This window comes from Eurosta solidaginis, chromosome 5, assembly GCF_040869045.1.
Source record: "Eurosta solidaginis isolate ZX-2024a chromosome 5, ASM4086904v1, whole genome shotgun sequence".
In the NCBI taxonomy this organism is placed as follows: Eukaryota; Metazoa; Arthropoda; class Insecta; order Diptera; family Tephritidae; genus Eurosta; species Eurosta solidaginis.
Window position 1 is genome coordinate 201,456,220 of NC_090323.1, and position 18,322 is coordinate 201,474,541.

Below are 18,322 nucleotides of genomic sequence, written 5' to 3' on the forward strand. Positions count from 1 at the left end.
AAGAAAAGCGATCCCGCAAACTTCGCTTATTAGACTGAAGCCTAAAGTCAACGAACTGATTAAACCTTATCCCTGTGGCTTCAGACCTGGCAGATCTACTATACACCAGATCTTTACGAAACTCTAGATCTTGAGGATAAGCTTCAGGCAGATATGGCGATAGTGCAACTTATAAAAACGCAAAGACTTCGCTGGCTAATCCATGTTATTCAAATGGATTTAGATGTTTCGGTCTAGAGAGTATTTCTATTGACACCCGTATTTGGAAGCAAAAGAAGGGGTTAACCTCCTTGTGTCTACTTGATGCTCCCGATTGCCGTCAGTTATCATGAAACGGCAAAGATCGCCTGGGCCTTCAAGCGAAAGAATTAAAAATACTGGTTTCCCGGTGATATTGTCGTAAATGGCAGTGAGAGGGCGATTGAGCGGGCGCTGTAATCGATAAAAGAACGCAAAACTTGCACATGATCAACCAAGAAGAAAAAGTGAAAACAAGCGCCAGTCTGCGAAGTGTCCATAGAGTGGACCATATGCAAGTCTTCCGCTATTAGGATAACAAAGTAGCTCTTGTTAGTAAAAAAAGAGTGCCTGTAGGCTCACGATGGATATTCTTATAGCTTTTGACATGCGATGCTTATAAAGAATGTCCCGTTAGCGACAATAGTTGTAGGAAGTTCAGATTACAGGACGGGACAGCTAATCAGACAGCTATTAGGATAAACACAGCTATCAGACCTCGAAGCAGCAAGTGTGAAAGATCCTAAAAATAATTCAGTTACGTGCGGAAATGCTGGTTCGATGTGTTTTAGTCAACTCAAATTGAAGGGGAATATCGGCCGTTGCATCTTCAGATTTACATATATTAGATTCATAGAGCTGGCAGTGCTGCCTAACACGAAAAAAGCGGACGATTGCTTATGTGAGTTGAAAGTCGTTAAACCTCGATCGGTCATCGAGTTGCATGTCACTGACCACATTTTCGTTGAGAGAAGCTTCTTGAATTTCTTCAGCTACCAGTAGCAGAGGGTCTGCAACAAGCCTCCTCTCCTCCTTGTTGGCTGCCTCTGGTAATAATTTATATACAGAACCTGTGCTAAACGAAGTCCTAAATCAATTTTTTTTTAATCGAATGCAGGTAGAACGAGAGCAGCGGGGTAATTAAGGTAAGAATGAGACTCAAAGGCTAGCGCTGTCTGGCGTTTTTTTTCACTATTGCGAGGCACCTGAAATTTAGCTTCCTTTGATGTAATTTGTTTGTTTTTCTCTGCCAAAAAGTACTTCAAATCAAGTTCACTCAATTTTATGGAAACAGGGAAATGAGGAAGGAGAAACTTTTGCAACTTAATTTTGCTATAAATGCAGCGTTGGCCAATGAGATGTGCAATCATTCTTGTATATAGTCCCGAGACCACAACATTAATTTCATAAAACGCAGCGAACGCAGCAGACACCAACAAAATGCAAAAATCTGTAAGTAGGACCTGAAAGCGTAGCACACACACTCACACACAAACACACACACAAGGAAACATAGCAACACTTTCAATTTCCAAGGATAAATTAAATAGCCACAATTATTTTCAGACAAACACCACATCATTCATCATCGCATTTTCCTTCGTCATCTTCTTGAACTACGTTCAAGCTCGTCCTGATCAATACGATGCTGTAGCGGAGTTGCGCAACTTCAAAAGTGAGACAAAAGAGGATGGTAGCTATCATTATGAATATGAAACATCAAATGGCATTGCTGCTGGTGAATCAGGTGTTGGTGGCTCTTATGCAAGTGGTTCTGCTGCGTATTATGCACCCGATGGTCAACTCATTCAGCTAAGTTATACAGCCGATGAGAATGGTTTTCATCCAACCGGTGAACATTTACCAACAGCACCACCAATTCCACAAGCCATACTTAAATCACTTGAATACATTCGTACGCATCCATCACAAGAGAGCGAAGAGGAACGCAAGCATGCTAAGAAGATCTGAGTCCAAGTAGTTGCATATTTGTTTTTGTAATAACTAAGGTCCTCATTATCCCCGTATGTGTTCTTTGTGAGAAATTGTTATGTTAGAGAGTTTGTTGGTTATCATATCATGTACATATTTAAGAATCTTGAAAATCCTATATAATAAAATGACAGTGAAGTAAGATGTTGAAGGTTATTTATAATGCATAATGCGGTTGAGGTTGCCTGGCATATCAGATATCTTAATTTTAATATAGGTCGCACTTTGGCAAATTTTGATAAAACCTTTTTGAAGCAATATGAGTCTAGATGACCATACCATTTCAGAGGGTTAAGGTACTTAGAATATTCATGTGGTAGCCATGTCTGCGGTAAGTTGTGACTTAAATCCACAGACTTTGAAGGTTCGACGTAGTGATGTCAAATAGTTCCCGAAATGGTTGGGTTAGTACATTAATGAAATTAATTTATTAAACACCCTGGATAAATACCCCCCAAAGCTTTCGGTGAGTGTCTTTATCGCTACAAGAAGAAGAAGAAGAGCTCCCCTCCAATACAGAATCCTTTTAGTGTCTGCAAGAAGGTGAAAAAAGTATAGTACGGCTACTTTCCATAGATTACAATAACGCTGTTCTATTTGACTAGCCCCAAAATCCGCTTATTTGGAACCTTCTGCTAACGTTAGTATCGCTGTACTGTCGACTGAATAACTCCAATATTCTGTATTTCAAAATGGTCTTTATTAGATTGCTTTGGGAGTAGTACTTCACAATTAAACGTCACAACTAAGAGCGTGTCTAAATGAAACTGATCACTGATTACACAGCTTGCGCTGCTTTTATACTCTCCGTTGCTTCATTCGCATATTTCTACTAAATTCTATACGTTTTTCCTTCTAGAACTGCTGTATCTCCTGCTTGGTAATTTCTATATATGTACATGTACATTTGTAGTTGATGTCTATCTTATAGACATATGCAGGTGTATGCGTGAGTACTACTTGGGCTGATGATTAAATGTGTTTGTGAGTATCTCATTGTTGCCTCGTATGTATGTGTGTCAATGATGATTGATTTTGTTACGTACACAAGAGTGGCAGCTTACTTTATTATTGTTGTGCCTTTAATTATTTAGTATCAGCTTAGTGATGCTAATATTCCTCACAGTATTAATTACGTTCAGTTTTATAAATCTTAAAAGATCCAAGTCCTACAATCAATCTAAAGTTCCAAGAAAAGCTGTAAATCTTCGGCAGATGCACATTGGACGGTTGCACACTGCCACATAAACTATGCAGTCCCATCTGTGTTGGGTGAGAAGAGATAACGCGTAAGAGATGTTCTGTCTTCGCACTTCTGGTTTTAAAGTCGTAACCGAGTTACTTAAAGATTTCGAATGCAGCGGCTATGGATGTCTAAGTGGCTGACTATTCTGACGACCTAACAGTCCTTGTCAGCGGGAATTTCGCAACAGACGCGGAAGCTTTTGCAAAAATACCTAGACATGGTGGCTAGGTGGTCTGAATCCTGTTTACTTGCTTTAAATTTCAATCAAAGTGAGGTAGATCTATTAGCGCGTAAGCCTTAATAAACGCACTCGCCTTTTTGGTTTGGATAGAGTGTCGAGAGAAGAGGGTCTTGCGCTGAAGAAGGACCAGACAAAATACTTGCTGTCATCAAAGAAAGAATTTGCACACTCGCGGCTTAGCAGCCATGTTACTCTTGAGTGACATAAATGTAGTCGTCTATCTGGGAACCAGTATCAGCCTAGAAATCAAACAATAAATCAATCGTTCCAGGAAATGTTACTTTGGACTGAATACGCAACTGAAAAGTTAAGTCTTCTCTCGATAAACAAAAATTATGCTTTCTAAGTCTCTTACCATACCTGTCCGAGATCATGAAGGATTTCGAGAGCAGATAGAATGGCCATTGGATTATTCTACAAAAGAGTTCTCCGGCAGACTTCTAGTCCTTCCGTGATGCCAATGACGTAGTGAGCATATGAAGGAAGACTTCATCGCCCATGGTGCGCCCTATTGGCGTCAGTGATTGCGTTGCAGTGATGACTCCCGGTATTTAATGGTTGAAGGTGAGTTGTGATCATGACTTGAAAATGGCATCATAAAAGCCATTTCCAATGAAAAATATACCAATACCTCAGATGAGAACTCTGTTATCTGATTATAACCAACACAAACGCTTTAATAACTATGACTTGGGAAGTTTGCAGTCATTAAGTTAATCGCTGCTTACTCTTGATATATTTTCGAAACAGAAAACCCATCCTCTGGACATCCATACACATACATGCCGAGATATTTACCCCTTTTCCTTGCAAAACCTAGACAGCTAGATGTGAATTGACTTCAACTCGCCATCTGCCATGCAACTAGTACAGGCGCTGCTGTGCAAAACGATAAAAAAAACTTGGGTCCCATACATCTCCGACTCTCATGTTTTCATACACATTTATGTAAAAGTCGCGCGATAGGACCTCGAGTGAGATCAGCCTCTCGCCGACTATCAAGTGTACATCCAACCTTAAACAGGCTCAGTAGATCCCTGCTCCAAATGAGCTCCCTACTCCTATTCCCTCGCGGGAATATGAGCTGTGAAGCTAACAACCAGGGTTCATACTGGCGCATATTACGTAATATGTCTTACTATGAATGAAGTCGAAGAGATAAATGAGTTTTGATTAAAAAGTTCTTTATTGACTACTACTCCTACTAATTTGAAATGCCTCTTTACTTGACTCCAAGATATTTACAGGTTTTAAACATCTACGCGTAGACTAGTGAGCTTTGATGTGCATATGAGCGTTTATAGGCATGTGTGAACTTGTGAAATCTTACATACAACCCGACCCATCTAATCAAAAGTGTCTACGTTGTTGCGCTGGACCATGGAAATTATTCACTTCATTGCTCGATGCTGCAAAATGCTGAAATTGTTGTTTCTGTGGATTATATTGTTGTTTTTGAAGTTGTTGCTCAGCTTTCTCATCATAAGGATGTAAACGATTGTATTCCAATGACTTGAGTATTTGCTCTGGGATTGGTGGTGGAGTTGGCAAATGATTGCCTTGAGGTTGGAAGCCATTTTCATCGGACAAAAACGATAATTGGATAAGTTCACCTTCAGGAGAGTAGTAAGCAAAACCACCAGTAGAATGCTGACCACCGAATCCTTGCTCTTGAACGCTTATACCATTTGAAGTGGCGTAATCCAATTTATAGCTACCATCCGGACTCGTTTGACTATCATGCTTGACAATCTCTGCTTGGCCATCGTATGTGAGTGCGGCTTGATGGCTGCTGCATGCCAATGTAGCGATGATGGCTAAAAGGAACTGTGAAAAAAGGAAAAGTAAGAATAATAATAAAGAAAAAAAAACACAATGATATTAATTATTGCTCACAAATTTATTCATTTTTTTTTTTAATTTTGCTTTGGTCTCAAAATTAGTTGCAGAAGTTGTTAACTGTCCAAGACACTTAAATGATTTGATGGTGATTAGCGAGAATAGCACAAGTTTTATAGCCAAAAATCATTTGTCAACCAAAAGCATAACTTGCAGTAGTTTTTTATTAGGCCAGACGAGTCTCTATTGAGACGTCAATAAAATTAATTTAATTTGCTCGTTTATTATGACCCAGAAAGTTAGTTTAGTGATTGCAAGTTTCGATCATTTTATTAGCTGCTACCGACACTCGCATCTTAAATAAGTAAGTAAGTAAGGTCAGTGTGCTCATTTGGGGCGAATTAAGATGCATACAAGTTTAAAAGTGGGCGGAAGATATGTAAATATTTTAAGTTGATGTAAAAAAAATAGCTCATTTCGTTTTGGGCTTTAATTGGCACCTAACTGTCTAGACGGTTTCGGGCGTGTAGCAACAAAGGATGCGAATCACGCCAATTAGGAGCATCAAGGGAGCGGAGGTCCTTCTCTCCTGTCTCTCCTAACTCAATGAAGGTCTCTTCTTAACTCTACTCCGAAACACTGGTATCGATAGGAATACTTTCAGAGCCAGAGCGTTTGTTTTCATACGTATAACATGACTTACTCTGCGCCAGTGTTCATATTTGTGTAAAACTAATATAGCTCATCACATAACTCCCTTCGATAAACTCCGTTAGCTACCCGGAGATCGTTTCCTCAGAATACTGCAAACGTCAACACATCTTCTGATTATTTTTGTTGATTAAGAGAATGCTTTACTTTTCAATTGCCTACTCTCGCCTAAGTAACACTTGTTGGGAAAAATTTTATCTGCTGGGTTTTTAGGCTGGTGTTGTTTTCATTGTTTAGTCTGGTTTCTCGATATAAATAGTTTTTCCACACTAGTTGCTCACAAGAACGACGTTTTTCGCCTTCGTATGCAAGCCGGAAAAGGCAATAAATAAGATGCGGTGTACTCAAATTCAGGCCTATATCTAGAGACCTATACATATAACCAACGCCTTATCGAACTGGCAAAAACTGCATTGAAGTCGACAATCAGATATGGTACATAGCGATAAGAAAATAATGTAACGAATTTACTGCAAATCCTCTTACTAAACTCAGAATAAATAACTCCAATATTTAATAGTGCAAAATGGCCTTTATTAAAGTACTTCACAATAAATAACTCTACTATTGCCCGACAGATAGCGTGCTTACTCGAAAGCTGATTCTAGCGCCTCAATCTGTCGCTGCCTTTTATACTCTTTGATTTCCTCGTTCGCATCTTCTAGGCGCTTCCATTTCCAGAATCTACTAGTTGACCATCAGCTACCAAATTTCTCAGCTGTAACTACAATTGCACGATTTTATAGCTTTTCTCATTGCATACTTTCGGGAATATCTCAGATATATGCATGTGGTTGTGTGTTGCTTCTCAGCTGCGTATACGTACATATGTGTAGACATAATGATTGATTCGTTTATGTAGATACATAATGATTGATTCATGGATATGCATACAAGGCGCTGCTTAGCATCGGCTTAGAGATGGCAGTATCCCTTAGTGTTGCTAATATTCTTAACAATACTGTATTGTATTTTCCGTGGCCATTGATACGCGTATCAGGTTCATCATCTAACTGGCTATATAGAAATGAAAAGAAGTATTATCTCTATTACTTAGGCAAACTCCTGCGTCGTATGCCAGAAATTGCAGGAATGCAAGAATTTTCTCACATCTAGGACACTGTCGCTATAGCTGCGTTGTATCATGACCGCCAAGCGGTCGGTAAGGCGATAGTCTCGCACGTCATGCGCAAGTCTTACAACTATATAACTTTGACTAACTGCAGGCTCGTGATGGGCGTACTCGCGTTTTGTCATCACAAGCTTACACATTTCTTTTCATCAGTGACAGCACCTATTGGGAGTGCGAACTGCAGTATGAAATGGATGGGCATCTTTTTCTTCCTTTGTTCATGCTAACGGTATTTTACCGGATATGGATCCGGTATGAACAGTCCGGAAAATAGCACAATTAGCCAGTCCATCTAGGGAACAATGTGACATAACCACGTTAAACCATATAGGTCATCCAATCCCCTCCTTCAGTGAGGAAATAGCGGTCGCCAGAGCCTCCCTCGTCTGCTAAATTAACAGGATTCACCATGGGCAGGTGTGGTTGACAATTGCGTTGGTGAAGCTGTGAATTGCGCTGTCAACCCCTGGAAAGATTGTAAGCATATATTGTATTCGTGTTTTGCGCTCGCTAGGAAGCTGCAGCCAATCCGAGTAACACAAAAGTGAAGTGTTCGAAACGACTTTGTCCGAATCAAAGTTGTGTGCTCTATTCGCAATCATATCTGAATAACAAAACATATTACTTCAGCGAATCGCACTAGTTCCAAATCAGCGCAGACCTACTGCATTCAACTGATACCTTACATATTGTGATGTCCTTTGAAACAGCAATGCTCCCCTCGGAGACCTTTTAAAAGCGTCCTTAACTGAGTCAGTCGTAGGCGATTCTGAAATAGTCGTTGCCTTTGATATAAGCGTTTAAGTACAAGTGTTGTTGCCAACTGTTCTGCTCTGTATTCAATTAGCACCAATTCGGAGGTGGTCATTAAACCTGTAGTGCGAAACTGTCGCTTTGAAAAGCTGTCTCCCATTTTTTTTCTGCAGGGTTCACTTGTCCAGCTGTACACTTGAAATGCTGTTGTGGTTTGTTTTGTGTGCTTAATAGTGTTACAAGGCTGCGCAATAATACATATACATATGGTTCTATTCTGAACTAATTTTTCTTCGGGTTATGGCTCCCGAAACATAGAAAATTGCTTAGTCATAAAAGGGGCGGTGCCACGCCCATTTTTTAAAATTTGAAGTTTTTCCCATTTATTGTTTTAAATCCACTTCGGAAATGAAATACCATTGACATAGAGCTCTTCTTGCAAAGATACAGCTTATTTTATTCGTCCACGACCCTTTTAAAAGTCATTTATATAAAAGTGGTCGTGGTCGTTAACCGATTTCGTTAATTTTTCCTCAAAGCATTCCTTATAGTAAAGACAACATCTCTGCCGAATTTTGTTACGGTAGGTTTAACGATTTTTGATTTATGATTAATAATATTTTTCAAATTGATTTTATCACAAGTGGACGGTACCTCGCCCATTTTAAACATTTTTTTCAAATTTGTATCAAGAGTCTCAATATCAGTCCACACGTCAAATTTCAACATTCTAGGTGTATTATTTAGTAAATAATCAGGATTTTTATGTTATCCAAAATGTGATATATATATATAAAATGGGCGTCGTTATCATCCGATTTCGCTCATTTTCAATACCAATCTATTGTGGGTCCAGATAAGCTCATGTACCAAATTTGGTGAAGAGTTATTGTGTTAACGGATAGATGGACGGGCATGGCGCAATAAAATTTTTTTTTTGATACTGATGATTTTGATATATGGAAGTCTATATATATCTCCTTCCTTTATACCTGTACAACCAACCGCTATCCAATCAAAGTTATAATACCCTGTTTACAAGTACAGCTGGATATAAAAAGGGCTGTTGTAAATGAGAAACTGTCATATAGAAATGAGCAAACGCATTCGAGAATTCTGCAAATGTATTTGAGGGAAGGGCAAACGTATTTGAAAGTTATTTAGTTAATATTTTTGAAATACATTTCACATATCTCAAAAACATATATCCACTTCTCAAATTCATTTGCCCATTTCTCAAAAACATTAGCTTATTTATAAAATAAAATTGCCCTTTTCTCAGTTGAAAAGGAGGTTTTTGTAAACTAGTCTTTTTCCGACCAAGTAGTACGATGTTTCACTGTAGGGTAGTCAGTTTCATTGCTCACAACAAAATGTAGAAAGATCATTAAAAACGGTCAAAATAAATTCCCAAATTGATAAGCACTAAGAAGAAGACTTGATTTTACTAAAAATTTACTCAATAAAGTGATTGTAATCACATTATATGGTTTGCGGTCAATTTGCATATAAACGGTGCACAGTGGGACACTTAGGCTTAGAGCACGTCAATTCGTTGTTAGCAGCTACGCACGGGGAGAGTTAGAGGTGTGGGGATTCGTTTGGAGGTTAGGAATACGGTACGGGACCGAAACCAAGCACCTCAAATAGATTTGTGTACGGAGACTAGATATTGCTGGGCTCTAGCCTTGGCATGGACAGCGCTCCACCAAAATTGAAAGTTACATCCTACTTCGTACCTAAGGAGACATATGAAAGCACCACCCTTTAAATGGCATATGTTAGGCGAAGTCTGGGCGTCAATTATCTTCAGAGGAAAATACCTCTCTCACAAGGAACGAAAGGTTTAATGGCGCAATGGAATTGTGGAGGTTCTCTTACATTAATAGAGAGGTGTTCTTGATCCCCTTCCTCTGGTGTTTACTTACTTACTTAATTGGCGCTTAACCGTCTAAACGGTTATGGCCGTCCAACAATTCACGCCAGTCGCTCCTTCGCTCCGCCAACCGGCGCCAATTGGTCACACCAAGGGTGTTTAAATCGTTTTCCACCTGGTCCTTCCAACGGAGTGGCGGCCACCCTCTACCTCTGCTTCCATAGGCGGGTTCCGATAGAAACACTTTCTTGGCCGGAGCATCATCTTTCATTCGCATAACATGGCCTAGCTAGCGCAGCCGCTACGTTTTTTTTAATTCCTTGGACTACATATGTTGATGTCTGCGTATAGCTCGTACAGCTCATCATTAAATGTTCTTCGGTACTCGCCATCGCCAACGCGTAGAGGTCCATAAATCTTTCGAAGAACTTTTCTCTCGAACACTCCCAAAGCCGCTTCATCTGCTGTTGTCATGGTCCATGCTTCTGCCCCATATAGCAGGACGGGTACGATAAGTGACTTGTAGAGTATGATTTTCATTCGCCGAGAGAGGGCTTTACTTTTCAATTGCCTACCTAGTCCAAAGTAGCATTTATTGGCAGGATTGATTTTTCGCTGGATTTCAGTGCCGATGTTGTTGCTAGTGTTGATGCTGGTTCCCCTCTAGTGTTCACTGAACTAAAATATCCAACATAGGTATGTAGGGAATCATTCCTTGATGCTGACCAAATCCTTCGGATATCCGAGTACGGCGAGACAGAAACACTTTCGCCTACAGTGAAGCAAGAGGTGACTCCATGATTCCATTTCGCTATATTCCGTGTATCTAGAGCTGGTGGAGTTGCCCAACCACCAAGCCTTAGAGAACCAAGTGATTTATTCAGATCCACTGCCATCCACTTTCAGCCAGAAGGGTCTTGCTACTCTGCAAAACGCAGTGTGTACCTAATATTTGCTTAGCTTGCTCGAGCGTCATCCTTACAGTGGGGGAGGCGCTGCGGAACTCAGATTCTATGTGGGTCACTACGTTTAATTCAACTGAACCCATTCGGATAATGAGATCCACATGGCAATTAAACAGGTTATTCTTATTTCAAAATAATTGCGACAATCGCAAGCGAGGTCAGATACTCCCAGACCATCCTCATGCTATGGGGCAAAGCGCTCAGGACATTTATTCTCACTTGACGCCACGTCCTTTAACTGTAATAGCACTAGATAGCATCCCAACCATCGCATCTTTAATAGCGGCGACTTCTACTTGTAAGACGCTATTGTGATCGAGTAAAAGCGCTAAGACTCGCACAGGATGCAGCTGCTACACACAATTGATCGTCCTATATGGGCTAAAATTCGAAGACATTTTATAATGTCCCCTTGATGTATGTTCAGCATTACATCCATGGGCAATTTTAGTGTTGCTCTTAGTGAGCCGCGTATACCAACCAGTATGAAAACCAAAATTTTTCTTATGCTCGTTCTCTCCATTGCTTTCCGCGAGAAGATTATTGGCTTGACTACCATTTCCTACAGCAAGTACACGACCCCGAAAGTGTCCAGGTCTTGTCAAGTTCTTGTTTTTCTTGTATCATCAAAGCCACTCCCAGAAGGTTTTGAGGAGTCTTATCGATGTTGATGATTCCTTGCCGGATAGAGATCCGGTACGTTCCGGTAACAAGCACGATTAAGGTATTAGCCCGACCATCTCGGGAACGATTTAATATGACCACATGGAACCTACTAGGCCTTACCGCCGTGCCACCGCCTAGTTCCGTGAGGATCTTGGGGTCGCCAGAGCCTCTGCTTCTAAAGAAACAGAATTCACCACCGGTAGGTGAGGTTGACAGTTCCGGTAGAAAGGTTATAAATTGCGCTGGCAATTTCAAGGGGTTGAATCGTTTCGGTATTTTAGTCGCCTCTTACGACAGGCATACCTGCCGCGGCTATATTCTAAGCCCCCTTGTCCGCTGGGTGTCTCCTTCAGCGGAACAAGGCAACGGAGGCTTTTATATCCATATCTTCAATACTGAGTCCCGAAAGCAGCTTCTTATAAGTGAAATTTCTACATTTTTCACGCAGCCAAAGGTACCAGCGGTAGAAGAAAGCCTGAAAGTAAGAATTTTACATATTTTCGTAAAAATTACCCCTTGGCTCTTATCTGGTTTCGATAGGCAGAACATTCTAAGGTGCCGTCTTGAAAGGTGCCAAAGCTCCGGCAGTAAGCATAAAGGGATGCTGGTAACAACCCCCATGAATCCTAGCATACATATCAATCAAGCGTTCAAACGATGATAAACTGATTGGTTTGAAGACCTTAGGAGATTAGTCAGATCTCACACTAGCATTACGAATGATCTTAACCTTAGCCTTGTTACAAGACAAAAGGAAAAGGAAGTCAGTCGCATGCGGGTGAGGGCAGGCTCAATAAACCGTTCTCCACTCTAACGTTCATTTATGGAAATAATGTTGTTGCAATTTTACCTATAAAGATATTCCCAGAAGGCTTTGAGCAGTTGAATGGGCCTTTGCCGGATATAGATCCTTTACGTTCCGGTTACTTTACTACCATTAAGGTACTCGCCCACCCATCTTTGGAAAGATTTGATATGAAAACGTGAAAGCTCCCTTACCTTACCAACTCTTCATTCCCTAGTTCCGCGTCAACTTTATTCCCCTGCTAAATATGTGTGTGATACATTAAAATTTGTAACAGGATTCACCTCGAGTAGGTGAAGTTGCCATTTAAGTTTGAGACGCTGTGAAGCTATAAAGTTTTGTATTGCGCTTAACTACCCTTTGAATCTTATATGGAGTTATACTTCTGCTGGCTTGCACTTTAATTTCCAAGAGCCGCTCTTTTATCTGTCAGATAAACTGTTTGTTAGCGTTAACCGGATACGGAGAAAGCGGTTGCTGTTGTTGTTGTTGGAGAATCTATATATTGCGCTGGCAACCTGAGAGGTTGCGCTACACAGCCCCTTGAATCTGGTATTTTAGTCGCCTCTTACGACAGGCATACCTACCGCGGGTATATTCTGATCCCCTAACCCGCTGAGGTCGGAGAAAAGCGGTCCTTTTTAGTTATTTTGAAGTTTTACCAGCAAATACCCCACTGTATAATGACACCCGAACGAAGTATTTAATTGATAAGCACAAACGCTGAGTACCTTAATACTTAAATAAATTCTAAAGATGAGGGGTGTAATCAAATAGGATCTGTCTAGTTTTGCTTTATACATACATGCAGCTTAAGTGTACACTTTTCAAATATGAGAACAATATAAAAGCATCTCTTTTATTATAGATTAAATCAGTAACCGAAACACTTCCTCACCCAACAGCAAGTTAAAAGGCGTAGAAGTCAATTAGAAAATCTCGTACAAAACCTTCCAAAATGTTCAAACTTGTAAGTTCACAGCATGGTATATATGGTATACCTTCATAGAAATTAAATAATAACTCATCATCTTCTTTCAGCTCCTCATCTCGTCAGCACTTGTTGCACTCACCTATGCCAGAAACTATCCATCTGACGTTGACGCCACAATACTTAAATCTACGAGTGATGTAAATCCTGATGGCAGCTATCAATATGGATATGCAACTTCGAATGGTATTCAAGCTGAGGAAAGTGGTGTGGGTGGTCTCCATGCTACAGGCTCATATGGATATTATTCACCTGAAGGGCAACCTATCCAAGTATCCTACACGGTTGATGAAAATGGTTATCACCCTGTAGGCGACCATTTACCTACACCACCACCCATTCCAGATTATATATTGAGATCTTTGGCTTATACTGAAGCTCATCCATTTCCAAGAGTTCCCTACTATGGAAGACAATAAGAGATATAAAATAGATATAGAGTGTGGCAAAATTATACTCATTTGAAAATGTATTGGTTTTGTGTAGCTTAATAATTTGTTATTACTTATATTCATTTTATTGTTCTACTTAGGAACCGAATGTGATAGTGGTAAAAGACTAACCCCCCAGCGGGTTAGGGGTTAGAATATACCCGCGGTAGGTACGCCTATCGTAAGAGGCGACTAAATACCAAATAGATTCAAGGGGTTGCGTAGCGCAACCATTTCAAGGGGTTACCAGCGCTTCTCCAACCCAATTGTCAACCTCACCTATCCGTGGCGAATCCCGTTTCATTAACAGCGGAGGCTCTGGCGACCCCGAACTCCTCATGGATCTAGGGGGTGGGAGGGCGGAATGGCCTAGAAGGTCGCATGTGGCCATACCAAATCGTTCCCGAGATGGTCGGGCTTGGTACCGGAACGTATCGGATCTGCATCCGACAAAGGTCCATCAACATCGATAACACTCCCCAAGGCCTTCGGGGAGTGTCCTTATCGCTACAACAACAACAACGACAACTAAATTATGACATGAGAGTTTTTTTTTTTTAATCAAGTAAATAACACCAGCTGCCGCGTTATCTTGTTTCAGGGGGGCAATCCATCTCAGATTGCATGAGATGAGAAGGGTCAGGGCTGAGTGAATCAATAAGTGATGAAGAATAACCTGAAGAGCGAGGCAAGCCACGACTGAGGATTAATACCGAAATAGAGTGCGCAGTAAGAACCGTTTTGACAAGTTTAAAAACCCGGACGAAGATAATTTTTCTTCAACACATAAGACTAAATAATTTGCCGAACTGTCGTTTTCCTAACAAACACAGACTCGCTAGTCTGATATCATTCCTGGTGCAAGTCCTTAATGGGCCGCTGTGGATATAAATTAGGAAATATACGAAAAATGTATCTCTTCAACACAACTTGTGTACACCAAAGGCAAATCGGCAGGCACTGAACTTCATGTGGCGGTTATGCACATAAAAAACCTTTGGACCAATGGACTACACCCTAGGTGTCTTCCTGAAGACTTGCAAGCTTTGAACAATGTATGTATGTATGTATGTATGCAATTACTGCTATGTGAGGCCATGAAATCAGTAAATGGGGACTCCTTTGCTATGGACGCAAAACATCAACCAACTAGTGCAGGCGGGTCGACGAAGATCCCTTCAAACTCACGACACCTGCAGATAACAGTGCAGTCATCATAAGTAGCAAATGCCTGCCAGCAACCAGCTCTCTAATGGAAAGGGCGTTTGCATACCTTGGCATCTAAAGTTGGTTATCGCCAAAGCGGAGCAGACGGATGAGTTGTTGTTTGTTATTTTTTGTAAAAGGTTTCGAATTGGACTATGCCTATGTTATAAAATGCACCCCTGTGGAATAATCGTCATTCAAATATATTTAGGTCATACTGGACAAGAAGTTCTCGAAAAAAAGATCAGTATAACGTGAACTTTGAAAACAACGACAATGTCATCAGTGTCGATCTCTGCACATCCCGCTCGCAGGCCTAATAATAAATGACATAGTTTTAACAAATGCAACGATACTCAATACCTCTGGGCAGCTTTAGTGCAGGCCAAACTACTATAGTAATAAAGCATCATATAATATTGCACAAGTCGATTAGCTGATGGCGTACCAGCGCTTCGATGGATATCTTAGTGCCATAATGGAGGTGCAGAGTTGGCGCAAAGGTGCAGGTATGTACGATCAACTTTCAGCCAGGCGACACTTCCGCAGAGTCCTGGAACTTTACGTATGTTAGGGCAGGGAAAAAACTTACACCAATGCTGAGTGCCGGTAACATGGGCACAGAAAATTAAGGGATTCAAAGGGTTGTTAAGCGCAATACAAAGCTGTCTAGCTCTCCAACCCAATAGTGAACGTCACCTAGCAGGCGAGGCTCTGGCGACCCGAAGCTCCTCATGGAGTTGGGGTAAGACGGGTGGGATGACCTAGAAAGTTCAATGTGGTCATATTAAATAATTTCCAAGATGATCGGGCTAATACCTTAATGGTGCTTGTTACCGGAACGTACCTAATTTATATCTGGCACCATCAACATCAATACCACATTCCAAAACCTACGTGATGAAGCTGACAAAGGAGGGCGCAAGGTATAAAATAAATAAAGGGCAAGCGTTACCCCCGAACCAACGAACAAGTCTTTCGACAGTAAAAAAAAGGAATTCTTTTGATTACTTAAAAAAAAATTTTAGGCTTGCAATGGGCTTTCTGACTAGGCACTGCCTTTTCTGAGCGCACACATATAAATTATGTCTCGTCAGTGGTCGCTCTGTCCTCGTCAGATTATGGCTCCAATTGGTAGAAGTGGCACAGCTATCGGACCTTGAAGCAACCAGTAGGATGTTTACGCAATGTATAGCTTCTCCAACCCAATTGTCAACCTCACCTTCGAGCGGCGAATCCCGTTTCACTCGCAGATGAGGCTCTGGCGACCCCAAGGTCCTCATGGAACTTATGGGTGGGGAGGGAGGGAAGACCTGAAGGTTTAATGTGGCCATATCAATCGTTCCCGAGATGGTCGGGCTAGTACCATAATGGTGCTGTGTTACCGGAGCGTACCGGATCTGTATCCGGCAAAGGACCATCACATCGATAATACTCCCCCAAAGCCTTCAGGGAGTAACCTTATCGCTACAACAACAACAACAACGACAACAACAACAACATTAGTCTTAGAAAACGTATTGTACTTTTGAAAATTTCACAGTTACTTTATTCCGTCAATCCCGGGTTTTTTTGCTGTTGTTACCTCATCCTTGATAGGTTGTTGGCATCGTTATAGTGTTCTACCCATCCATTAGGTGCGATCATTCACAGATTGTAATCAAAGTCTTCCAACGGGAGTTCAAGGAAACTGTCAGCTTCAACATGGTTGGAACATGGGGCTCCTCGCGCTTTTCTAGATCAAACTGTTGCGTTGGTAAGTGCAGATCTCGTCATATTTCTCATCGGCCTGGGAGACGGGACTAAATAAAGCAATAGCTGAGATGCCCGGCTTGAGACAATTCAGAAAATAGTTCTATTGTTGTGCGGCCGTCAACATAGGAAATAAAAGTAACTCCTTTTGAAGGGAAAGGGATGGCATGTAAAAATTAAACAGAATGGGAGGTAGGACACCACCCACTGTTCGCTTCGTCTTGTATCTAGCGACGTCTATCGACCGCTCAGATAATTTTCAGCCCATCTTTTTAGACAGGGGGAAGAGGTGATCCTTATGGTGGGATTTTCCTGGTTCTGGCCGTAATTTATCTGAGTGTTTACGGCTGGTTTTTGTTGAATACATTTTTCAGAGGTTGTGCTTATGGCTCGCTAATTGAATATTTGCAGTAAAATGAGGGAGCAGAATGGTTTCCTAAGTCTTCTCCACGATAGAAAAAGGATGATATAGGTCGATATTATTCACCTTTGTTAGCTGGTTTTCCAGCCTTTAGTAGCAGGGTTATGTTTACCATTTTCCTGTCTTCTGGAAGGAAAAAGGATTTCACATGTTGAAAACATGCATTACGTAGCTGATGCCCCATCGCCAAGGTGTTTAAGCATCGGCATGGCTATTCCGTCTGGGTCTATTGATTTCGAAGGCTTGAGATTCTTAATGTTTTTTTTACTTCTGTGGGGTGTCGACGAGTTTTTGTTGTCGTTAATGTTGTTGTAGCAAAAAGGACACTCCCCAAATGTTTTAGGGAGTGTTATCGACCGAATATATGTAGATCCGGTACTTTCCAATAACAAGCACCATTGAGGTACTAGCCCGGGCAACATTATTAAATATGATCAAATTTAACCTTCTAGACCTTCCCACCCTCCACCTCCCCATTCTATGGAGAATTTGGGTTCGAAAGAGCTAAATATGTGTATTGTAACGAATTTAGTGCAATTCCGCTTATTCCAAACCTTCCGCTAACGTTCGCTAAACTGTTGAATAAATAACTCCACTATTCAATAATGCAAAATGGCCTTTATTAAAGTTCTTTACAATAACACTACTATTGCTCGCCAGATAGCGTCTTAAATCAAACTGATTGTCGTGCCTCTACTGTTGCCGCCTTTTATACTCTGTGATTTCTCGTTTCCATACTTCTAGGCTCTTCCAGAATTTACTTAGTTACTGCTATATAATTATAACTACAGATGCACGTGTATAGCTTCCCATATGCGCGTGTATTTGTGAGCGACACTTCCACAATTAAAATTGAATACTTTTGGGAGCATCTCAGATAAGATATCTACATGTGTTTGTACGTCTCTTCTCCGCTGCGTGTACGTACATATATGTAGACATAATGATTGATTTATTGATGTGCATACAAGTCACTGATTAGCGTCGGCTTAGAGATGATAGTATCCCTTAGTGTTGCTAATATTCGTCACACTGCCCTTCACCTAAGTCTGATCGTCCCGATCAGACAAATCGATCTAAACGCTCCCAGCCTTTCCAAATGAACCACTTTCATTTTGGTTCGTGGTTTGCCAATGGTTTGTATGCTGTACACTACATCGTTGATCCGTTTTACAACTTTGTATGGGCCTTCCCAATTACACTGCAATTTCGGGGACAAACCTTTTTTTCGTTGTGGGTTGTATAACAGCACCAAATCTCTTTCCTGAAACCCTTCC

At 41.0% G+C, this 18,322-nt stretch overlaps 3 protein-coding genes across 3 annotated transcripts; 2 read left to right on the forward strand and 1 right to left on the reverse strand.

Annotated features, from left to right (window-relative positions):
- Positions 1-1,332: 1,332 nt before the first annotated feature.
- Positions 1,333-2,079, forward strand: LOC137254504 (pupal cuticle protein Edg-78E-like). The gene is made up of 2 exons (XM_067792206.1): positions 1,333-1,470; positions 1,585-2,079. Exons 1-2 carry the CDS (start codon positions 1,459-1,461, stop codon positions 1,987-1,989), a joined length of 417 nt encoding a protein of 138 aa, XP_067648307.1. The 5' UTR covers positions 1,333-1,458; the 3' UTR covers positions 1,990-2,079.
- A 2,591-nt stretch (positions 2,080-4,670) lies between these two features.
- Positions 4,671-5,539, reverse strand: LOC137254505 (pupal cuticle protein Edg-78E-like). Its single transcript, XM_067792207.1, has 2 exons — positions 5,394-5,539; positions 4,671-5,324 (listed from the first exon to the last, which is right to left on the reverse strand). The coding sequence occupies exons 1-2, from the start codon at positions 5,403-5,405 to the stop codon at positions 4,848-4,850; spliced, it is 489 nt and encodes a 162-aa protein (XP_067648308.1). The 5' UTR covers positions 5,406-5,539; the 3' UTR covers positions 4,671-4,847.
- Positions 5,540-13,004: 7,465 nt separating this feature from the next.
- On the forward strand, positions 13,005-13,729 carry LOC137254506 (pupal cuticle protein Edg-78E-like). Its single transcript, XM_067792208.1, has 2 exons — positions 13,005-13,214; positions 13,286-13,729. Exons 1-2 carry the CDS (start codon positions 13,203-13,205, stop codon positions 13,652-13,654), a joined length of 381 nt encoding a protein of 126 aa, XP_067648309.1. The 5' UTR covers positions 13,005-13,202; the 3' UTR covers positions 13,655-13,729.
- The last annotated feature ends 4,593 nt before the right edge of the window (positions 13,730-18,322 follow it).